General features: G+C 47.0%; 1 protein-coding gene across 4 annotated transcripts in view; it reads right to left on the bottom strand.

Annotated features, from left to right (window-relative positions):
• The window catches only part of LOC143827482 (acyl-coenzyme A synthetase ACSM4, mitochondrial-like), a 29,530-nt gene extending 5,595 nt beyond the window's left edge, over positions 1–23,935 (bottom strand). The window contains exons 1-14 of one of the 4 annotated variants that reach the window (XM_077317066.1): positions 23,795–23,935; positions 22,395–22,647; positions 20,170–20,422; positions 18,583–18,790; positions 17,823–17,966; positions 17,341–17,497; positions 17,088–17,167; positions 16,255–16,378; positions 15,080–15,160; positions 14,857–14,958; positions 13,468–13,595; positions 11,844–11,943; positions 9,933–10,052; positions 2,187–4,642 (exon numbers count right to left, since the gene is read on the bottom strand). In XM_077317066.1, coding sequence (XP_077173181.1) covers positions 4,556–4,642; positions 9,933–10,052; positions 11,844–11,943; positions 13,468–13,595; positions 14,857–14,958; positions 15,080–15,160; positions 16,255–16,378; positions 17,088–17,167; positions 17,341–17,497; positions 17,823–17,966; positions 18,583–18,790; positions 20,170–20,422; positions 22,395–22,598 — 1,788 coding nt within the window. In that variant the 5' untranslated portion in view covers positions 22,599–22,647; positions 23,795–23,935 and the 3' untranslated portion in view covers positions 2,187–4,555. Of the gene's footprint in view, positions 1–2,186; positions 4,643–9,932; positions 10,053–11,843; positions 11,944–13,467; positions 13,596–14,856; positions 14,959–15,079; positions 15,161–16,254; positions 16,379–17,087; positions 17,168–17,340; positions 17,498–17,822; positions 17,967–18,582; positions 18,791–20,169; positions 20,423–22,394; positions 22,648–23,794 lie in introns of those variants that run through there. The other 3 variants (XM_077317068.1, XM_077317067.1, XM_077317069.1) reach the window with 3 other exon arrangements.
• Positions 23,936–24,147: the final 212 nt, after the last annotated feature.

The raw sequence follows: 24,147 nt of genomic DNA, 5'->3' as shown, positions 1-24,147 counted from the left end.
AGCTTGGCTCTTATGGCCCCTTCTTGCATTCCCAGGAATATGCTGATTGCTACTTTGGGGTTGCAATCAGCATATTCCTGGGAATGCAAGAAAAGGCCATAAGAGCCAAGCTCAGACACAATCCAAGATCTGATTGCTACTTTGGGGTTGTGAAGATGAAACTCAAAGACTTTGGCCCCCTCATGAGGAGGAAGGACTCCCTGGAGAAGAGCCTGATGCTGGGAGCGATCGAGGGCAAAAGAAGAAGGGGACAACAGAGAATTTGGTGGCTGGATGGAGTCACTGAAGCAGTCGGTGAAAACTTAAATGGACTCCAGGGAATGGTGGAGGACAGGAAGGCCTGGAGGATCATTGTCCAGGGGGTCGCGATGGGTCGGACACGACTTCGCACCTAACAACTACAACAACTTTGGGGTTGAGAGGCGAATTTAGGCCAGACTGGCCAGGGATTCTGTAGGGGTTTTGCGGGGGAGGGAGATCATCTGGACACGGCATTACAGTCACTGTAGTTGGTGTCCAAGTAGTTGTGAATTCCCTGCATTCTGCAGGGGGTTAGGCTAGATGTCCGTGGAGGTCCCTTTCAACTGTGATTCTATACAGGCCATTTCAAGTTCAGTCTTTGACAGCTCTGGTTAAGGAGCCCAGGTAGGAGGGGCTGGGAGAAGCTGTTACCATCTTGAGACTCTAGAACAGGACTTTCCTACCCTACATGAACCAGTCCTCTGATCTAGCACAGAAGATTTATTGTTGGTTCAAACAGCCATCAGTTCTGTTGAGTTCCTCTGTGCATAATAGTTTTGCTGTTTTCAGACTGGGCGGAGGGGGTGAGTCGTGTTTAGAGTTATTTCTGCTCCTTTTCCTGCCCTTAGCTTTTTTGTTTATTCAAAGAGTTCTCGAATGTTCGCTTTTTAAAAAAGGAATTAATTTATTATTCTTTTATCTGCTGCTTCCTGGGCAATTTGCCCAGGAATGGTGTCTCTCCAAATCAGCAATTAAGCATATCTTCATTAAGTGTATTTTCCCTATATTAAATTCTTGGATTTGATTCAATTCAGCTTTGCTGTCTTCTGAAAACTTTCAAAGATAATTAGTTGACATACGGGAAGTAATTATTTATAGAAGAAACCTACATGTCTTGCAGGATACTAGCCTGGATATAACTGATGATATTTTTACTTATTTATCGACTTAGTGAGCTAACACAATTGATTATATTGCTGTTTCTCCTGCCCTACCAGGTAAAGTCTGAGGCTGTCGATAGCTTTTTAAAAGTGACTATCGTCCCCTGAGATTAACACTCAGTACTACTAATAGTAACTTATTGAAACCACTCCCAGAAATTGTAGATGTAATACTGGGCTTTGGGAAACTTAAATGGTCAGACCGGTTATATACCAAATTATCTCAAACTTTTGCAAATTCAGAGATAGGGGCCCAGAGGCAAGCTCTCCTTCAGCCAGGTAATGCTGCTATTTTTGAAGGCATAAGGAATTATCTCAAACCTATACTTATCAAAAAGGTCAGAACCAAAACCTTGAACCGGTAACCAATGCGGGTCCTCCAAGATGAACCCTTGAGGACCCTAGCAGCTGCATCTTGCACCAGCTGGAGTTTCTGGGTCAAGGACAAGGGTAGGCCAGCATAGAGCGAGTTAAAGGTAAAGGTAAAGGTATCCCCTGTGCAAGCACCGAGTCATATCTGACCCTTGGGGTGACGCCCTCCAGCGTTTTCATGGCAGACTCAATACGGGGTGGTTTGCCAGTGCCTTCCCCAGTCATTACCGTTTACCCCCCAGCAAGCTGGGTACTCATTTGACCGACCTCGGAAGGATGGAAGGCTGAGTCAACCTTGAGCCGGCTGCTGGGATTGAACTCCCAGCCTCATGGGCAAAGCTTTCAGATGGCTGCCTTACCACTCTGCGCCACAAGAGGCTCTTGCTATAGAGCGAGTTACAGAAGTCCAATCTAGAGGTGACCGTCGCATAGATCTCTGGCCAAACAGTAGCAGAGGCAGGTAAGGCACTAGTAGCCGTGCCTGGCGAATGCCGTGTGCGCTACCCTTGTGACCTGTTCCTCTAAGGAGGCATCCAGAATCACCCCCAAATTCCTTGCCGTGGGCTGCTTTATTTCTAAAATCAGGTAGGTGTCAGAGTGCTAGACTTGTAGGCAAGAAAATTTCTATTTTGGAAGGTTTCTTTATTGTCAAGCAAAGTCATCCAGCAGGGAACAGAGGCAGAACTGGGGTTACACGCAAGGGTTCACGTATATAAAACACAGGCTCATCCCCTTCCCTCCCCCTCAACTATGGTGATGACTCACCAAGCGCAGGGAGGCAAAAGGAAAGGTGATGAATAGCATAGCTATGTTGTGGGATGCTCAAGCCATAAAGCACAAGTTAGGGAATTTGGCCTTGAAGTGTGAAGTGGTACAGGAACTGGGAAAACATCACAGGTTCGGCAGATCAGACATCATCAATCACAGAAATAAGATACAACCATATGGCAGAAACCCTGGGTTCTTACAGTATGAAGATTCATTTAGGATGATATTAGCCTACGTTTAGCTTCTTTTTCTCCTCCTTGAAGCCAAATAATTGAGTTTCTTCTCTCATCTTCACATTGGGTTTCAGGCACAGAAATAACCCGTGGAGTAAATTGGTTGAGAGAGCATCTATTGAATTACCATTTCAGATAACAAAATCTTCCATTTTAGTCTGTTTACAAACTTTACAGGCCCTCTGACAGCCTCCCATTGCTGAGTCTGTAGAATTAAAATTCCTTTAAATGCTCCAGCTTGCTTGGCTGTCTCAATTCTACAACAAAACAAAATCAGTGCCCAGTGGCACCTTTAAGACCAACAGAGTCCTTAGAAGAAGAAGAAGAAGAAGAGTTGGTTCTTATATGCCGCTTTTCCCTACCCGAACAAGGCTCAAAGCGGCTTCCAGTCGCCTTCCCTTTCCTCTCCCCACAACAGACACCCTGTGAGGTGGGTGAGGCTGAGAGAGCCCTGATATCACTGCTTGGTCAGAACAGTTTTATCAGTGCCGTGGCGAGCCCAAGGTCACCCAGCTGGATGCATGTGGGGGAGTGCAGAATTGAACCTGGCATGCCAGATTAGAAGTTCGCACTCCTAACCACTACACCAAACTGGCTCTCTCTCTTAGTCTGATGAAGAGTGCTTGCGCTCGAAAGCTCACGCATTGAATAAATCTTTGTTGGTCTTAAAGGTGCCCCTGGACTCTCATTTTGTTTTGTTGTGCTGCTTCAGACCAACACGGCTACCCACTTGAATGAATTCTACAAGAAGAGTTATTCGTCGGCGGAAAGAGGATGAATAATCGAACTTTGACTCTCCATCCTTATTAAAATTTAAGAATGTAACAAAGCAATCTAAACAGTAATTTACAGCAGACCACTTAAAGGTTCCTGATTACAGCCAATTAAACTTATCTTTAAAGTATTCTTCCAAGATGGCTCCAAACTATAATAGACCCCCAGTTGTAATCTTTCAGTTGTTAACACGCAGCATGCAACTGTAAAGGAGATAAGAGTCCCAGTCTTGGTTGAAATGTCACATTATTTCAAGTGACATCTGTAGTAAGTCAAACAAGCTCCAAAAAGCTGATTCAAATAACGTCGGAGAACCCGTAACAGTGCTGTTTCTTCTCTGTCACCATCTTAACTCCTTTCTCAGTGAGGAAACATACAGTTAGTTGTTGAACTCCAGAGGCCCAATGCCCTATGCCAGCCTTTCTCAACCTTTTTTATCACTGAGAAACCCCTGAAATATTCTCCAGGCTTCAAGTGGGGCAATGATGCAGAATATGCTTGGGAAGCATAGCTGTGCTCATGCCCACCTGGGGCTCCTTCCCCTTCCACCCCCTCCAGGACCATCACCGGCCATTTTGGGACGGGTGGATGGGTTGACAGGACCATATATGACCATATCACCCAATAAATGGCTAACATTTTCTTAACAATTATAAACTCCTACCCACTTGGAAAACCCTTCCAGGACCATCAAGAAACCCCAGGGTTTTATGAAAGCCTGTCATATGTTGTGCTTTCTTCAGGTGCCTTCAAGTAAAGCACAAATACCAGATTTCTCTCTCTCTCTCTCTCTCTCTCTCTGTCTATCTTTTTGTGCCCGTATTCCTTCAAATGCAGCCGTTCAATTTACACGAGAATTCCCCATAATGCTTCAAATGACATGGAGCTGGTTTAGAATTGAGTCTTCATTTTCCCTTTAATAACTCCTAAGATATAAACGGGCGTACATTTATTGCAAATATTTGGTATCTTCTTGAACTTTGCTACCTAGATCTGGCCAGGTTGAGAACTTCTACCTTCTGTGAGTTCCCAGCTAGAATCAAAGAATCATAGAACCATAGAGTTGGAAGGGGCCATACAGGCCATCTAGTCCAACCCCCTGCTCTACGCAGGATCAGCCCGAAGCATCCTAAAGCATCCAAGAAAAGTGTGTCTCCAACCTTTGCTTGAAGACTGCCAGTGAGGGGGAGCTCACCACCTCTTTAGGCAGCCTATTCCGCTGCTGAACTACATCTGTCCCCATTCCTTTTTCCTTAATTCATTTCTTCTGATTTTGCCACTGATGGTTTTTGGCAGCTGTTGGACAAACTCCACCTGATTGAAGAGGGGGGAAAAAAAGAAAGGCAAGATAGTCACAGAAATAATAAGAGGTCTGTTTTTAAAATGGGCATGTCTTAGATCTGTTTCTATGCAGCCAATAAAAGGAGAACACGGAATGTAGCAGGTAAACAAATGAATCTGCGAAAGCTCTACAGACAGTTTAATGAGAGAACCTCCTAAAAGAAGAATGCCAATTTCCAACACAATTTTCAACAAACACTGCTTGCTCCTGGAGATGGAAGTAATACAGAGCATTTGCTAATTTTATCTCATTTTAAAGAAGAAGAAAAGTTGGTTCTTATACGCGGCTTTACTCTACCTGAAGGAGTCTCAGAGCGGCTTCCAATCGCCTTCCCTTTCCTCTCCCCACAACAGACACCCTGTGAGGGAGGGGAGGCTGAGAGAGCCCTGAGATTACTGAAGAAGAAGAAGAGTTGGTACTTATAGGCCGCTTTACCCTACCCAAAGTTCTCAAAGCAGCTTCCAGTTGCCTTCCCTTTCCTCTCCCCACAACAGACACCCTGTGAGGGAGGGGAGGCTGAGAGAGCCCTGAGATTACTGAAGAAGAAGAAGAGTTGGTACTTATAGGCCGCTTTACCCTACCCAAAGTTCTCAAAGCGGCTTCCAGTTGCCTTCCCTTTCCTCTCCCCACAACAGACACCCTGTGAGGGAGGTGGGGCTGACAGAGGAGGACAGGGATCTCAATGAAGTCCAATAGCACAGAGTCCACCCTGCAAAAGCATCCATTTTCTCTGTAGTCTAGACCAGGGGTAGTCAACCCGTGGTCCTCCAGATGTCCATGGACTACAATTCCCAGGAGCCCCTGCCAGCAACACTGGCAGGGGCTCCTGGGAATTGTAGTCCATGGACATCTGGAGGACCACGGGTTGACTACCCCTGCTCTAGAGATGAGATGCAATTCCAGGAGATCCCCATGTCTTACTTGGAGGCACCTCTTTGTCCTGATTGTTCTTCATCAGAGCCGGCCTCTGGGTTCCAAACTACATTTCCCAGAATCCTTCACACCATGCATTGGCCTTTAGGCTTCTTTTCCCCCTGAGCTGCAGTTTGGCTGATGGCTCCACTAGGCCGTGGGGCGATTCATGCACCAGTTCATTATCCCGGGGAACAGCCTCAGTTTGGGAGCAGCCATTTTGCGAAGTTTTTTGCCTCAGAAGTGACCAGATAAGCATTGGTGGGCCTGCAGGTGTGACAGCACCTCAGCTATGCCTTTTTTTAGAGGGAGAAAGAAGTCTTACAGACCAAAGGAAGGGGAGAGTATTTGGTTAGGAGCAATGGTTTGATTCCCCGCTCCTCCACATGCAGCCAGCGGTGGGACCTTGGGCTAGTCACAGCCCTGTTACAGCTGTTCTCATAGAGCAGTTTTGTCAGAGCTCTCTCGGCCCCACCAACCTCACAGGGTGTCTGTTGTGGGGAGAGGAAGGGAAGGCGACTGGAAGCCGCTTTTGAGACTCCTTTGGGTAGAGAAAAGCGGGATATACGTATACCTTCTTCAGGTAGAGAAAAGCGGGATATACAAGTATACCTTCTTCAGGTAGAGAAAAGCGGGATATACGTATACCTTCTTCAGGTAGAGAAAAGCGGGATATACAAGTATACCTTCTTCAGGTAGAAAAAAAGTGGGATATACGTATAGCTTCTTCAGGTAGAGAAAAGCGGGATATACATATATCTTCTTCAGGTAGAGAAAAGCGGGATATACATATATCTTCTTCAGGTAGAGAAAAGCGGGATATACGTGTACTTCAGGTAGAGAAAAGTGGGATATACCTATACCTTCTTCAGGTAGAGAAAAGCAGGATATACGTATACCTTCTTCAGGTAGAGAAAAGCGGGATATACGTATACCTTCTTCAGGTAGAGAAAAGCGGTATATACGTATACTTCAGGTAGAGAAAAGCGGTATATACGTATACTTTCTTCAGGTAGAGAAAAGCGGGATATACGTATACCTTCTTCAGGTAGAGAAAAGCGGTATATACGTATACTTTAGGTAGAGAAAAGCGGGATATACGTATACCTTCTTCAGGTAGAGAAAAGCGGGATATACGTATACCTTCTTCAGGTAGAGAAAAGCGGGATATACGTATACCTTCTTCAGGTAGAGAAAAGCGGGATATACGTATACCTTCTTCAGGTAGAGAAAAGCGGGATATACGTATACCTTCTTCAGGTAGAGAAAAGCGGGATATACATATACCTTCTTCAGGTAGAGAAAAGCGGGATATACAAGCATACCTTCTTCAGGTAGAGAAAAGCGGTATATACATGTACTTCAGGTAGAGAAAAGCGGGATATACGTATACTTCAGGTAGAGAAAAGCGGGATATACGTATACCTTCTTCAGGTAGAGAAAAGCGGGATATACGTATACCTTCTTCAGGTAGAGAAAAGCGGGATATACAAGCATACCTTCTTCAGGTAGAGAAAAGCGGTATATACGTGTACTTCAGGTAAAGAAAAGCGGGATATACCTATACCTTCTTCAGGTAGAGAAAAGTGGGATATACGTATACCTTCTTCAGGTAGAGAAAAGTGGGATATACGTATACCTTCTTCAGGTAGAGAAAAGCGGGATATACGTATAGCTTCTTCAGGTAGAGAAAAGCGGGATATACGTATAGCTTCTTCAGGTAGAGAAAAGCGGGATATACGTATACCTTCTTCAGGTAGAGAAAAGCGGGATATACGTATAGCTTCTTCAGGTAGAGAAAAGCGGGATATACGTATAGCTTCTTCAGGTAGAGAAAAGCGGGATATACGTATAGCTTCTTCAGGTAGAGAAAAGCGGGATATACGTATAGCTTCTTCAGGTAGAGAAAAGCGGGATATACGTATAGCTTCTTCAGGTAGAGAAAAGCGGGATATACGTATAGCTTCTTCAGGTAGAGAAAAGTGGGATATACGTATAGCTTCTTCAGGTAGAGAAAAGTGGGATATACGTATACCTTCTTCAGGTAGAGAAAAGCGGGATATACGTATAGCTTCTTCAGGTAGAGAAAAGCGGGATATACAAGCATACCTTCTTCATAATTGGGGAGGTTCCATCTGGTCTTCCATTCCTTTTAAGGTACCTCTTCTTTTCTTCCTCCCTCCCTGCCTTTTTTTCTCCCTTTATTTTCCTCCCTGTCTCTCCCCTCAGCCCTGTTCCCTTTTTCCTTCCTCTCCCTGTTCTCATTTTCGGTTCACTGTTGCCTGTTTTCTTTCGGTTACAGAAAATTTTGGGATGAGGGGAGGCAAAGGACCAGCTGCTCAGGAGAGGTTGGAGTAAGCGTCGGCGGATGGCAAGCTTTCCTTACAACAGTGAGTAATAACGATACATTGTGTGCTTGTAAAGCAATTCTGTTTTTCAAAACCATGGAAGCCTTGTGGCATGTTAAGGGCTAAGGCAGGGGTGGTCAACCTGTGGCCCTCCAGATGTTCATGGACTACAATTCCCATTAGCCCCTGCCAGCGAATGCTGGCAGGGGCTCATGGGAATTGTAGTCCATGAACATCTGGAGGGCCACAGGTTGACTACCCCTGGGCTAAGGTTTACTTTGGCAAAAACCCACTGTTAACTGCTGCACGAATTCTTCACTGTCCATGATGGCGCTGATCCTGGTCTGTGACACGCACCTACAGATTCAAGTGGGTCGCCGTGTGGGTCTGAAGTAGCACAACAAAAATAGAGTCCAGTAGCACCTTTAAGATCCATAAACATTTATTCAAGGTGTGAGCTTTCGAGGGCAGGCACTCTTCCTCGGACTAAATGACCAACCATTATAAGTGTGGAGGTATAAGGCAAAGAATTACCACCTGGCATCATATGGCTTAATTTGGACATTAAAGGTAAAGGTAAAGGTATCCCCTGTGCAAGCACCGAGTCATGTCTGACCCTTGGGGTGACGCCCTCTAGCGTTTTCATGGCAGACTCAATACGGGGTGGTTTGCCAGTGCCTTCCCCAGTCATGACCGTTTACCCCCCAGCAAGCTGGGTACTCATTTTACCGACCTCGGAAGGATGGAAGGCTGAGTCAACCTTGAGCCGGCTGCTGGGATTGAACTCCCAGCCTTATGGGCAAAGCTTTCAGACGGCTGCCTTACCACTCTGCGCCACAAGAGGCTCTATTTTGGACATTATGACAAGGTTTACTAATTTGCCATAATTTGCTTTCGCCTTATATCTATTGGACTCTATTCTTAGTGGGCCTGCAGGGGTCCTGTTTATGCAAACGGGGCAAAACTCAACTGGAAGTACTCAATCCAGTTGAAATGAAGCAATACTTCTCTCCCCCTGAGAAAAGGTGGGATATAAATACTTAAATATGTAGATTGGTTGGCTGGTTTTTCAGAGAGGCAATTAAGGAGGTGCCTCCAAGTAAGACATGGGGATCACCTGGAATTACATCTCATCTCTAGAGCAGGGGTAGTCAACCTGTGGTCCTCCAGATGTCCATGGACTACAATTCCCGTGAGCCCCTGCCAGCGTTCACTGGCAGGGGCTCATGGGAATTGTAGTCCATGGACATCTGGAGAACCACGGGTTGACTACCCCTGCTCCAGACTACAGAGAAAATGGATGCTTTTGCAGGGTGGACTCTGTGCTATTGGACCTCATTGAGATCCCTGTCCTCCTCTGTCAGCCCCACCTCCCTCACAGGGTGTCTGTTGTGAGGAGAGGAAAGGGAAGGCGAATGGAAGCTGCTTTGAGACTCCTTCGGGTAGAGAAAAGCGGCATATAAGAACCAACTCTTCTTCTTTAAAATGTCCAAATGTAAATATGTACACAACGTCCATAGCAACAGCAATGGATGATGACCTGGGAAATATTGTTACATCCCTTTTTGAGGTTCTGCCGCCCTTTGCCTCTTTTTCTGTTTCCTTTCTTTCTGTATGAGTGTCAGTTTTAACAGGTGAGCAAAATTTGAATCCTATGACACCTTTAAGATCAATAAAGTTTTATTCTAGCTGTGAGCTTTCCTAGCGCACACCTAGAATAAAACTTTGTTGCTCTTAAAGATGCCACTGGACTCAATTTTTGTTCTGCTGCTTCAGACAAACACAGCGGCACACCTGAATCTAGTTTTAACAGGAGTCTGTGGCATTAGGTTACAGCTGTGGACAAAAAGACAATTGCTGTTTTATCTCAGAAGGGGAGGATCCATATCAGAAGCTGGGGGTTCTGAATGGAAGCTGCCTACAAATGCTGGTAATTTCCTTAGCATTAATACACTTTTCCTAGATCTGTTTCCTGTTTCGTATAGCTTTAAATACTCCTTACTTTTCTAGGATACTTGTAGGGAGCTGTAGTTTTCTTAACGTGGTCTTGAAGCTCGAGGGTTAACTTCTCCAGATCTTGGGATGCAAAGGAGGGAGACAAGACCACGAAAGCTTTCACCACCTAGAGAGAAAAGTTGGGCTGTAAACTTTAATTGATCCAAAGCAGCATTCCACGCAAGGAAACCTGTATTAATTCAGGTCTATTTATGATACCTTCAGAGATCATAGACCTTTGTCCCTGATGGCTATCAGTGAGATTCCCAAGGTTAGGACTGATTCTTGTTTTCTGTGGGTTACATTTAAGGGCCTGGAGGACAAATTGGAGGTTTTATCTGCAGGGTGAGCTGAGCAATATTGTTCAGCTCACCCTGAAGATAAAATCTCAGATCTGTCTTCCTTTGGCTGTCAGAAACCATTACAAGTGGGAAGAAGGGACAGCTTAAAATCCTCCACATTTATCCCCTATCAGGCCATTTTTCTGGGGTACCTTTTGGCCTTCGCCTGTGTGTTTGTGGAGAACCTGCTTTTGAAGACCTCTATCATTATGGTTTGGATTGTCCGCTATACATGGATGCCGAGAACCAAATATATTGAGAGGGTTTTGAACGGCCAGAACTTCCCTGCGAATTTGGACAAAATGGTCTTTTTGTTTTCGGATACCAATTAGTTATAATGTTTCACTATTTGCATCAGCAGCAAGGAAAATTCGAGCCAAATTTACGCCACCAGAGAGCCAGAGACCCGAATTCTTATAGTCTTTTATTATCTATGGACTACTGCATATATTGTTCTAATTCTTTTACTGTTTTTCTTTTTATATCAACTGATATGATATTGCTGTTATTGGAATGGCCTATTGCTGGAAACAATGAAGTCTTAGACATATATGTACATTTATTTATTTATTTATGACTGGGGAAGGCACTGGCAAACCACCCCGTATTGAGTCTGCCATGAAAACGCTGGAGGGCGTCACCCCAAGGGTCAGACATGACTCGGTGCTTGCACAGGGGATACCTTTACCTTTACCTTTATCCCCAGAAGTTCTGAATGCCCATTCCCCCAGAATTATAGATTGCCCCCTGTTAAGGATCTGCCTGAGAACAAATGGGGTGGGGTGGGGGGACTGATTTAAAGGTTTTGGAGCAACTGGGGGAAATAATCAGGGTGTATTCCTGTAAAAGCTTTAGTCCAGGGGTAGTCAAACTGCGGCCCTCCAGATGCCCATGGACTACAATTCCCATGAGCCCCTGCCAGCATTCGCTGGCAGGGTCTCATGGGAATTGTAGTCCATGGACATCTGGAGGACTGCTTTAGTCTAGGGATGCCCAGCCCTGACTGCCTTTTGTAAACTGGAAAGCATGGGTGGGAGCTGGCAAAGGAAGGTATTTCTTGCGTCAGCCAAATCTCCTTTGGGGGTATCCATTGTAAATTATGTTCACTGTGTATAAATCAACCGTGTGTGAGCCTTTCCCCCCTTATCATTGTGAGCCGTTTTGTTCTGACCCGTTTATTGTCTGGCTTTCCAGAGTCTTGTTCTTTCGTGGCATTTTTACCCCCATTGTTAACACCATTTATATCGTTATACATGTTTATGCACCAAAATAATGACCACCAAGCAGAAACCGCATTAAAAAAAAAGGGTATGTTTGCATTGAAACGGCAGGGCTACAAAAAGTGAAAGTGTCCCTAGTATAAATACCGTGTAAATTATGTTTAAAATCTTTTTTTAAAAATTATGTTTAAAAGCGTTGTGTGTACACCACACAGATGAACCTATGAAGCTCATGGCAAAAAGCAAAGAACCAAGGAGGTAAACAGAAGGATCATGAAAGAAGTTAAATAGGGACTGGTTTGCCCTTATGAAATCACAGTTCTTAAATGTGAGGAATTAAGGTTTAAGTGACATTACCTCCCCTCTGGTCGGATCTGGGCTGCTGACCACGGCAGACTCAACCACAGCTGGGTGTTCGATTAACGCATTTTCTACCTCAAAGGGCCCGATCCGATACCTAGGACAAGGAGGAGAAGTAGCCATATTTTCATTTTAAGAGTATGTATTGTTTGTGTTCTTCAGGCTGGGGGATTCAGGATCTGTACTTGTTGACTAAAATATTTGGAAGGGCCTTGCATTGAGCTGCCACCCATAAAATCCTACATAAGAACCAAATCTATACCTGGAAAAGTCCTGAATAAAACAGGCTTTGATGCTCGGCCCAATATCCTGATGTGCTCAGCAAATAGCTCTCTTAAGCTGCTTTCTCTACGCCATCAGGAAAATTGATTTCCTCATCCTCTTTTGAAAGAATGTTTCAGGCCACGGAAAGATCATAGAATTACAGAATCATAGAGTTGGAAGGGGACACACAGGCCATCTAGTCCAACCCCCTGCTCTACGCAGGATCAGCCCAAAGCATCCTAAAGCATCCAAGAAAAGTGTGTATCCAGCCTCTGCTTGAAGACTGCCAGTGAGGGGGAGCTCACCACCTCCTTAGGCAGCCTATTCCATTGCTGAACTACTCTGACTGTGAACATTTTTTTCCTGAAATCTAGCCTATATCATCCTGGCAAATACATGGGGAAGAAATGGAGATAGTGACAGATTTTATTTTCCTGGGCTCCAAGATCACTGCAGATGGGGACTGCAGCAAAGAAATTAAAAGACGCTTGCTCCTGGGGAGGAAAGCTATGGCAAATCTAGACAGCATCCTAAAAAACAGAGACATCACCCTGCCAACAAAAGTGCATTTAGTCAAGGCTATGGTCTTCCCAGTTGCAATGTATGGCTGCGAAAGTCGGACCATAAGGAAGGCCGAGCGTCAAAGAATTGAGGCGTTTGAAATCTGGTGCTGGAGAAGACTCTTGCGAGTCCCTTGGACTGCAAGGCGAACAAACCGGTCAGTCCTAGAGGAGATCAACCCTGACTGTTCTTTAGAGGGCCAGATCCTGAAGATGAAACTCAAATACTTTGGCCACCTTATGAGAAGGAAGGACTCCCTGGAGAAGAGCCTAATGCTGGGAGCGATCGAGGGCAAAAGAAGAAGGGAATGACAGAGAATGAGGTGGCTGGATGGAGTCACTGAAGCAGTCGGTGCAAACTTAAATGGACTCCGGGGAATGGTGGAGGACAGGAAGGCCTGGAGGATCATTGTCCATGGGGTCGCGATGGGTCGGACATGACTTCGCACATAACAACAACAAGCCTATATCATTGTACTTGTAGTTTAAACCCATTACTGCGTGTCCTCTCCTCTGCAGCCAGCAGAAACAGCATCCTGCCCTCCTCCAAGTGACAACCTTTCAAATACTTAAAGAGGGCTATCATGTCCCCTCTCAGCCTCCTTTTCTCCAGGCTGAACATTCCCAAGTCCCAAGGGTGGGAAGCTCTGCATGATCATGCCATTTCTGGGGTTTCTCGAAGCCTCAAGGATGTTCCAGCAGTGGTTTCTCAACAGAAAAGCTGAACTAGATCAATCCGATTCTACAAAGTGATACATTTGTGATTTATTTATTTATTTGCTCTGAAATGTACAAACCCAGAGGAGATGATGACGTCGTCCGCTCTTGCCACGAACCACAGGTATCCGTCTTCATCCTTCCACCCTCGGTCCCCAGTGATGTAGAAATCCCCGCGGAATGCAGAGGCGGTTTTCTTTGGATTATCCTTGCAATATAAATATCAGAAAAGGAGTCTGAACAAAGCAGAAAGCCCTGGCTGTAGGTTTGAGACCAAACCAGGCCGGCAAATGGATGAACTGGATGGCCAATGCTTTCTTTTGTGACAGCCCCCTAAAGAGTTCCATAAATGCACCCTGCTCAAGATATTATTTGCTCCCTTGGGGGAAACAGCCAGGCTTTCTGAATGTGTTACCTGTTTGTCCTCCTCAGGGGAGCAAAGAGCCATCTGTTTGGAGTTTGGAAGAAGAGGCAGCCTATTCTCTTCTCTGATCCCCATCCAGATTGGGGGCTTCATGCTGCTGTTTACAAGCATGCAAATGTCACATTTCTGCAGTATATTTTAGCAAGCGTTAGAAATGTAGATGTCAGGAGTTCTTGTGCTAGTTTATTGCGGCCGTGCAGCACGCATGTGCGCGATGCGCGGCCGGGCCGCGCATGCGCGATACACAGCACGGCCCTTATTCCCTCTCCCCGCCCTCCCGCAGTAAGAAGCTTCCAGGGCCGCAGGCTTGCGGCCTGGGAAGTTTTTTACTGCGGGGGGGGGCGGGGAGAAGGAACTGCGGCCCGGCGCCCTGGTCTTCGCGGCCCGGCACCAGGCCGCGGACCGCAGGTTGGGGACCACTGTCCTAGGGCATTCCTGTGATAACTAGAATGTTTAGGGGTTTTTTTCTCCAAAGGTGGGGATTTATGTTGAACCTGTATTGGTTTGGATCAGTTCTGACAAGTTATTGCTTTGGTTAACTGGCTTCCTTTCAATATAATCAATCTTTTGCACCAAGTTAAAGATTTGTATATAGGGGACTCTGCAGAAACCTCTCGTATTTTAGGATCATGGTTTGCTTTGAGTCTAAGAACCATTTTCAACATAGAATCATAGAATAAGTTGGAAAGGGACCTCCTGGGACATCTAGTCCAACCCCCAGCCCTGTGCAGGACACTCACATCCCTATCGCTCATCCACTGTTACTTGCCACCCCCTTGAGCCTTCAGAGAATCAGCCTCTCCGTCAGATGGCTCTCCAGCCTCTGCTTAAAAATCTCCAAAGATGGAGAACCCACCACCTCCCGAGGAAGCCTGTTGCACTGAGGAACCGCTCTGACTGTGAGGAACTTCTTCCGGATATTTAGACAGAATTTCTTTTGAATTAGATCTATCGACAGCTATGAGCCATGATGGCTGAACAGGACTTGGGGCGTTTTGTTATGCCAATGACGAAGAGGGGGAAGCACTGTATATAAATTGCTTACCACGTAGCCAGTGAAAAAACAAAACGGCCGCTGGGCGTGAATTCTGATGGCGATTTCTCCTTCCACCCCACAAGGCAGAATGTTGCCGTTTTCATCTATGATCTAGAAAACGGCAAACAGGGAGGCCAGTTTGGGTGAGGCTGGAAGAACAAAACCTCCCGGCATCTTTTGAACGCAAATATTCAGGTGCCACCTGTGACTGTCAAACAAGCTGTTCTCTTACCTGAACGTCGTAGGGTGGGATGGGCTTGCCCATGGAGCCAGGTTTAATTTTCTTTCCTTTCTCAGATGCTGATATCACCCCCTGTAGGAAACACCTGTTAAATCACCTGACATTCTAAAAGTACTTTCCCCTAGGGATGCCAGCTCCAGGTTTTGAACTACCTGGAGATTCTGGGGGTGGAGCCTGGGGAGGGGCGAGGCTTGGGACATAAGGCCATAGATCCCACCTTCCAAAGCAGCCATCTTAGAATCCTAGAGTTGGAAGGGACCTCCTGGGTCATCTAGTCCAACCCCCTGCACTATGCAGGACAGTCACAACCCTCTCGCTCACCCACTGTCCCCTGCCACCCCATTGAGCCTTCACAGAATCAGCCTCTCCGTCTCCAGCCTCTGTTTAAAGATTTCCTGGTGATTTATCATCTGGAGCTCAGCTGTCATAACAGGAGATTTCCAAATGAATCACTAGCTTGCTGAGGGGGGGGGGTCACTGGGCTTTGATTGTCTGTTGACATCCATTTCATAAACAGGGGGAGCTTATTCCTGTTTTCCAGTCTGTGAGCACAACATGAATGCCTGCACGTCATGTGGGTAGACTCTGTCCCTGTGATAAGGCTTTTAAAAAAAAATTGCAATGTTTCAGATTCTGAGGTTGGTGCCAGCGACAGCTTGTTTACGGGAGGGCAGAGTCACTCAGGCCCCTTCCCTCTGTCATGTGTCAGGATATTGCCTTGAGCTGGGGTAGTCAACCTGTGGTCCTCCAGATGTCCATGCACTACAATTCTCATGAGCCCCCGCCAGCAAATGCTGCCAGAGGCTCATGGGAATTGTAGTCCATGGACATCTGGAGGACCACAGGTTGACTACCCCTGGTCTTGAGGACACTGAAGCTGGCCCTCCATTTTTGGCACCCCCAAATAATGAGCCAGGAAAACGCTGAGCTCTCCTCTTGAGTAAATTGATCAGTTCGTAGGAAGTGATCACCGACCCCAATACCAGTTCCAACACAGAGAATGCCTCCAGTTTTGATTCCCTAATGGAAAATAGTTGTGAATTCCCTGCATTCTGCATGGGGTGGTCTAGATGGCCATGGAGGTCCCTTCCAACCCTCTGATTCTGGGGTTCTAAAAGTTTGATCCCTGGCTGTGTTTTGACAGGTTTCCGCTCGGCCGCACTTACCACTTCGGTCTGACCGTAGCCTTCGTAGAGATCCAGCCCTGTTTGTTTTTTCCACTGCATTATGACTTCAGGATTGAGGGGCTCCCCTCCCGTTGTACAGTGACTTAGGCTCTTGAACCTGTACCTTAAGGTTTATACAAGAAATAGGGTTGGAGTACGTGCAGAGGGAAGGGGAGCTGTGATTCTCCTGCCCCACCTTCAAAGGTTTTTCTTCCTGGTGGTATTTCCCTCCGCACGGCTGTCAGAACAGACACCAGCAGGCAGTGTGGACTTGACTGCAGGGCTGGCCTTCCAAATTCTGGGGCCCTGGGGCGGGGGGACAAAACTCTTTGATGGGGTCCAACATGACTGGAGGGCAGTGAGGAACCCTAGCCACTCTACAGAACATCACCCTCCCTCCTGTGCTGCTTCAGCTGTGGGGGAGGCCCTGATTGCCCTACAGCCGATTGTTGTCCCCGTCACACTGCCAAAGTCTCGGGCAGTGCAGGATATTAGTGCCTGCCCTGAATGCCCTGTGGCTTAAGACCACCCGGTATAACCGCGCATGCAGATCTTGGCCCACTCCTCTGTGCGTTTTTTAAATATAAAGGTAAAGGTATCCCCTGTGCAAGCACCGAGTCATGTCTGACCCTTGGGGTGACGCCCTCCAGCGTTTTCATGGCAGACTCAATACGGGGTGGTTTGCCAGTGCCTTCCCCAGTCGTGACCGTTTACTGCCCAGCAAGCAAGCTGGGTCCTCATTTGACCGACCTGCTTGCACTCGAAAGCTCACGCCTTGAATAAATCTTTGTTGGTCTTAAAGGGGCTACCGGACTCTGATTTTATTGGGGTACCTGGAAAGGTCCTCTTGTACCAGCATGCGATAGGCCGTCGGAGCGCTGCACATGGTGGTCACCGGGTACCTGGTGAGAGTCTGAAGAGATTGAGAAAGGGGAAGACATTGTGAATTTTCTTAGGGGAAAAAATAGCATCCGTATGTCCCAACATCCTTGTCTTCTGTGCCCTCATATTAGACTATATTTTGGCCTGGTTGGCCATCTGTGTGAACTGTAAAGGCAACCCTTATGGCGTGATTTGGCTTCTTACATTCAGAGTCTCCCTTGGATCAAACTGAGGCATGTTGTGGACGAAGACGCCCGCGCCACAAAGCCAAGGGGCGAAAACACTCCCAATGGCAGCCTTGACCCAGCCTGTGTCGGACATATTCCACATGAGATCGGAGGGTTTCAAATCCAGCCAGCGCCTATGAAATACAGAGAGGAATGAGTTGAGACCCAGAATAAGTCATGAAACATCTCCCCTCCAGCATCCTTAGCTGTGTCCAGGAACATTTAGAAACATTCTTGGATGCTTTTTAGGATGCTTAGGGCTGATCCTGCGTGGAGCAGGGGGTTGGACTAGATGGCCTGTGTGGCCCCTTCCAACTCTATGATTCTATGATACACATGAATCTACACCACCTATTGATGAGGATGTCATCCCTTCAGTCATGGATTCTATAGGAAAGTCTCCACCATGCGCCCCTGTCTCTGACTGCTTCTTTTGGTTGGTTCCTGGTCGCCCCATACCTTGCCGTTAAGGCACATCCAATGCCATAACTGCTGTGCGTGTGCTCCGCCATCTTGGGAGGCCCGGTGGTTCCACTCGTGAAGTAGATGGTCATAGGTTCATTGCTCTTTGTTCGGACGCAGTTGTGGCCGGAAGGGGCCGCCCTTAATGGAAGAGAAGGAAAGTGTTTTGGAAGCCTCTAATTCATTGCACTTTGTTTGCTTGTGTATATAAGTTGGGGGTTTCTGGGGGGGGGATTCCTCTGTTTAATTCAGTACTTCTTGTACCATGCTGGAGTCTTAATGCTCAGCTTGTACATCCCATCTAGTTTGGTGGAGTGCTTAGGAGTGCGGACTTCTAATCTGGCAATCCAGGTTCGATTCTGCACTCCCCCCACATGTAGCCAGCTGGGTGACCTTGGGCTCACCACGGCACTGATAAAACTGTTCTGACCGGGCAGTGATATCAGCGCTCTCTCGGCCTCACCCACCCCACAGGGTGTCTGTTGTGGGGAGAGGAAGGGAAGGGGGATTGTTTTGAGCCTCCTTCGAGTAGGGAAAAGCAGCATATAAGAACCAACTCTTCTTCTTCTTCTTCATCCGTGTCAACCTCTGAGCCCGTGGATTGTGATTTACCAGCACAAATTAGCTCCTGACAGAAGTCTGCTTCGACGCCTCTCTGGCAGGTGGCAAATCATTACAAAACAGGAAGAATTTTTAACTTGCATAACCAAAGGAATGTACTTTGGAAGCCCTTGGAAGCTCTTCCTCGGGCACTCACTGAAAGAGCTCCTTGAAGTTCAGCCACCCATCCCTCCTGCCTTCGGAGACCAGCAGTTTTGTCCTCAGGAAGGAGCAGGACGCGGAAATGCAATCCACCGCTGGAGCCAGGTTCTCACTGGTAATGATGCACTTGGCCTTAGACGCCTGGAGTCGGTACAGGATGTCCTTTGCTGTCAGTAGAGGCGTCCCTGGAATGAAGACAATCCCTAGAAGGGCAGTTAATTAATACAGTCAGCTTTGGGGCCAGATGTTAGACTTTTCCCCCTTTTAATCCTAGAATCATAGAATAATAGAGTGGGAAGGAACATCATGTGGTCATCTAGTACAACCCCCTGCACTATGCAGGACACTCACAACCCTAACGCAACACTATCGCTCATCCACTGTAACCTTCCACCCTCTTGAACCTTCACAGAATCAGCCTCTCCATCAGATGGCTCTCCAGCCTCTGTTTAAAAATCTCCAAAGATGGAGAACCCACCACCTCCCGCGGAAGCCTGTTCCCCTGAGAAACCGCTCTGACTGTCAGGAACTTCTTCCGGATGTTTAGATGGAATTTCTTTTGAATTAATTTCATCCCATTGGTTCTGGTCTCTCCGTCTGGGGCAAGAGAGAACAACTCTGCTCCATCCTCTTCATGGCACCCTTTTACATCCTTGAAGAAGGTTATCAGATCCCCTCTCAGTCCTCTCCAGGCTAAACAGACCAAGCTCCCCCAACCTTTCCTCCTACGTCTTGGTCTCCAAACCCCTCACCCTCTTTGTTGCCCTCCTCTGGACACGCTCCAGTTTGTCTTCATCCTGCTCTTGGCTAAAACACATGGCAGTGGAAGTTCAATGCAAAGCATTCTTCAGGGAGGGGATTCAGGGAGGTTGGAGGGGTACCCGGTGGCCTCCCGACGTCCCTGCAGTGATCCAAAAGGACCTTGGGGATTGCAGTTGATTACAAACAGAACAGAAAGCACAGTGTAGCTTTTGAAAAAGGCCAATGTCAATTTAGGCTCCTTGAATAGAAGCACATTCCGCAAGTCACAAGACACTCTGCACTAGTCGGACCTGATCTAGGTCAAATCCAACCTCAGGGTTCTGTGTGTGACCCCCCCCCCAGTAGCAGTCCGTGACACGGGGGGATATTTTGGGCTGCAGGGGGAGATGGGGAAGTCACACTTCCATAGTTGAAAACCCTCCTGTTTGTGGAACTGTAGGCAGGATCCATCTACAGTGTCGAGTTCTGGTTGCTGCCCTTGAAGAAGGAGAAGAAGAAGGAGAAGGAGAAGAAGAGAAGGAGAAGAAGAAGGAGAAGAAGAAAAAGAAGAAGAAAGAGAAGAAGAAAAAGAAGGAGAAGAAAAGGAGAAGAAGAAGAGAAGATGGAGAAGAAGAAATGAAGAAGAAAGAGAAGAAGGAGAAGAAGAAGAGTTGGTTCTTATACTCCACTTTTCTCTACCTGAAGGAGGCTCCAAGCGGCTTCCAGTCGCCTTCCCACCAGACTAAAAAGTTCAAGGTGGGAATAGGCTGGATTGGTTACGTACAAACCGAACAGAAACTCCAGGAGAGCCAGTTCAGACTCGTCCTGCCGTCATTCTCACCTGTCCGAATGCAGGCCACGTTCAGCAGCCACCATTCTGGCACTCGAGGCAGGATGAGGATTACGCGGTCTCCTCTTTGCAGGCCGCACGGCTCCAAGAGGACGTTGGCCGCTTTCCTCGACAGGGCGCCCAGCTCCTCGAAGCTCCATCTCACTTCGCCTCCTTTCCCGTTGACCCACCACAAGGCAGGGTTAGGCAGCTTGCTTCCTTCCTGCAATACAGTGCCAGGGAACAGCTTCACCATTCGCTGTGACTTAAAACGAGCGTGATGGAGAATCATAGAATAACAGAGTTGGAAGGGACTTCCTGGGTCATCTAGTCCAACCCCCTACACTATGCAGGAACTTTCACATAATCAGCCTCTCCGTCAGATGGCTCTCCAAAGGTGGAGAATCCACCACCTCCCGAGGAACTTCTCTAACTGTCTGGAACTTCTTCCGGATGTTGAGACGAAATTTAGAATCCTAGAATCCTAGAGTTGGAAGGGATCTCCTGGGTCATCTAGTCCAACCCCCTGCACTATGCAGGACACTCACATCCCAATCGCTCATCTACTGTCACCTGCCACCCCCTTGAGCCTTCCCAGAATCAGCCTCTCTGTCAGATGACTATCTAGCCTCTGTTTAAAAATCTCCAACAATGGAGAACCCACCACCTCCCGAGGAAGCCTGTTCCACTGAGGAGCTGCTCTCACTGTCAGGAACTTCTTCCGGATGTTTAGACAGAATTTCTTTTGAATTAGATCTGTTGACAGCTACGAGCCATGATGGCTGAACAGGACTTGGAGACATAAGGCCTCAGATCCCCAGCTGGCCTGGGCCCGTTGTTTTTTTTCCCAGCCTGGCCTTGGAGAGAACGTTAAGGCTGCGTCAGGCGTTGAGTTGAACCAAGCTGTAGGGGTTCATGGGAACTGTAGTCCATGGAAATCTGGAGGACCACAGGTTGACTACCCCTGTGATAAATAGTTACACTGGCCACTCACCTTTCCTGTATCACTGAGCTGTCCCTAGATCGTTAAGTTCGTTTTTCCTGAGTCCCTTCCTCTCTCTTCCCCCTCTATCCTTCAAGCCTGCAACCTGGTGGGTACAGAGATGCCTCCTCCATCTCTCCTCATCCAGCTATTTAGGTTAGAATAGGAATCTTCTGTTTCCCTTTTTATGTGTAGTATTAAGCATCCTAATAAATAGTTTGTATATTAGTGAAGTTGAACCTTGGAGAATTGCCGGTCCAACCAGGCACTCTGCTCTCTGTCAGGATATTAAGATTTTACCAAAAGTCTGTCTACTTACTTACTTATTATTTGATTTTTATACCACTCTTCCATACGGCTCAGGTCTACCAATCAATATCCCTCAATGTGAACCCAGGAAAAATCTGTGAAAGAGCATTTAGCTACGTTCATGTCCATCTACCTATGCAGGTGCTGGTTGAGAAGCATATTTAGGGGCTTCCCTGACTAATACACGCCACCCCCTAGCAATATCCAGATTGGGATAGATGTATTGGCAGCAATAAATCTTTTGGGCGATAATGACATTGCTCTTTTATTGATATTTTAATTATTAGTTGGTTTTAATTGTTAATGTCTTATGCATGCTTTTAATGCTTTCTTGTTTTAACAGGGGACCAAGCCCTATGAAGATTGGGAATGTTCAGCCTGGAGAAAAGGAGGTTGAGAGGGGACATGATAGCCCTCTTTAAGTATTTGAAAGGTTGTCACTTGGAGGAGGGCAGGATGCTGTTTCTGCTGGCTGCAGAGGAGAGGACACGCAGTAATGGGTTTAAACTTCAAGTACAACGATATAGGCTAGATATCAGGAAAACGTTTTTCACAGTCAGAGTAGTTCAGCAGTGGAATAGGCTGCCTAAGGAGGTGGTGAGCTCCCCCTCACTTGCAGTCTTCAAGCAGAAGTTGGATACACACTTTTCTTGGATGCTTTAGGATGCTTAGGGCTGATCCTGCGTAGAGCAGGGGGTTGGACTAGATGGCCTCTGTGGCCCCTTCCAACTCTATGATTCTGTGATTCTGTGAATAGCTTAAGATAGAAATATCTTCCTTGCCCCAGGCAAAGATTCAGCGTGGCCACTTTATAATTTGGGATCCATTCTTAACTCCCCCCCCCCCCAATCTATCTGTGAAACCATTTCTCCCTTCAGAGAATGTATATTAACTCACTATTCCGAAGCAAGGGGATCTCTGTTTTTGATTGGAAGTAAACACGTACCTTGTCTAGCTTCGACCACTTGTCCAGAACATCGTTTGCAAAATTAAAGTACTCGGGGACCTCCTTTTCACAGCGGTTAATGGCTTCGAGGTCGGCAAGATCGAAAGACGCAAAAGCCCTGCCGTCTTTATGGAAGGATTTGTGAAATAGTAGCTTCGGATTCCAAATAGTTCTCAGAGCCTGGAGTTTGACTAGCGTCTTCATGTCTCAAGCGGCCTGTGCCCAAGACCATGCAACAGTATCTGGGCCGGGCCTTCAGGAAAAGGAACGGATTGAAAACAAATGATTACTTGCTGTAATTGAAGCACAATACATGAGTGTACAATGCCTACCAAGGATTTGATTCCACTGAACATTCTCGGAGTTGGCCCTCATGACCCCAAGGTTGCGCCTGCCAGTTTGTTGGAAAGGTAAAGGTATCCCCTGTGCAAGGACCGGGTCATGTCTGACCCTTGGGGTGACGCCCTCCAGCGTTTTCCTGGCAGACTCAATACGGGGTGGTTTGCCAGTGCCTTCCCCAGTCATGACTGTTTACCCCCCAGCAAGCTGGGGACTCCGTTTACCGACCTCGGAAGGAGGGAAGGCTGAGTCAACCTTGAGCTGGCTGCTGGGATTGAACTCCCAGCCTCATGGGCAGAGCTTTCAGACTGCATGTCTGCTGCCTTACCACTCTGCACCACAAGAGGCTCTATAGTTTGTTGAAAGCTGGCATCTAATTCCAAGTTCACAAAGCCAAGAACCAATCCTGGCTCTTCCCATCTCATCGGGGCAGAAGATGCTCCAGAAGACCCCAGGAGGAGTCATCTTCAACTGGGACCTCCAAATATTTTGTGACTGGCCCCTTCCCCCAATGTCTTAATCCTGTGGCCGGCCACGCCCCACTGTGGCAGCCATTACTTGGTGACAATGCCCTCTATCTGTCCTCAAAATCCCTCAAATACATGCAGCTCAAGAAAGTCGGGGGACCCTAAGAGCAAGAAGAATCACTGAGGTGTTGCAAGGCCCTTGGAGAAAGCAGTGAAGAGAGATTTTTCTCGTGCTCTGCTGCTTCTGCTTTTTCCTGGCCCTTCTCTCGTTGGGAAATGGCTTCGTATTGGGAAATCGCTCCAGCATCTCTGATCTGGGCTGGGCTTCATCAAGTGCCCAACCCTGTTGTCTCCCATTACTGGCCTTGAAAAGTCCCTTCCTCGGTTTCCGATCGGTTCTCTTTAATCTTGCAAAGGGTTTGCAGTTTGGATTGCCCAATCCTATAATTTTATAATTTAGCGTTTGCTCAAAGGTTTGCACCGAGCAAGATTAAATTTACAACAGCCCTAAGAGGTAGGGAGGCAGCCAAAAGAATTTTCAAAGCATACCGGACAAAGGGACACAACTATAGCAAGAAAACAAGCTATTCTTACCTGGGAGCTGAGGTTTTCAGGTCAATTCCTTCTCATTCTTTCGCTCTACTCTGCCACGCTTGTTGGCAAAACTGACTTCTCAGTTCTCCCTTCCTGTGCTGGCTTTTAAAACTCAGTCGGTCTTTAGGTGTGCGCTGTACGTGACTTTCTGAGGGAAGGATTATTCCCCCCCTGAGAATGCAGGTTTTCATTTCACCAATTACCCTTTAATAAATAGCCACGAGGACAAGAGGAGGAGAATGTGAGGAAACCACGTCATTTCTTGGTTCTTTTCAAAAGGTCCTCTAAAAGGAGGTGAGAAATAAATACCCTCCATGTTATTCTCCTGTGGAGAGCTCGAAAGAGGAACTAGA

Source organism: Paroedura picta, chromosome 17, assembly GCF_049243985.1.
Source record: "Paroedura picta isolate Pp20150507F chromosome 17, Ppicta_v3.0, whole genome shotgun sequence".
Taxonomy (NCBI): domain Eukaryota; kingdom Metazoa; phylum Chordata; class Lepidosauria; order Squamata; family Gekkonidae; genus Paroedura; species Paroedura picta.
The sequence above is the reverse complement of the archived record's forward strand: the minus strand, read 5'-3'. Positions and strand labels throughout refer to the sequence as shown.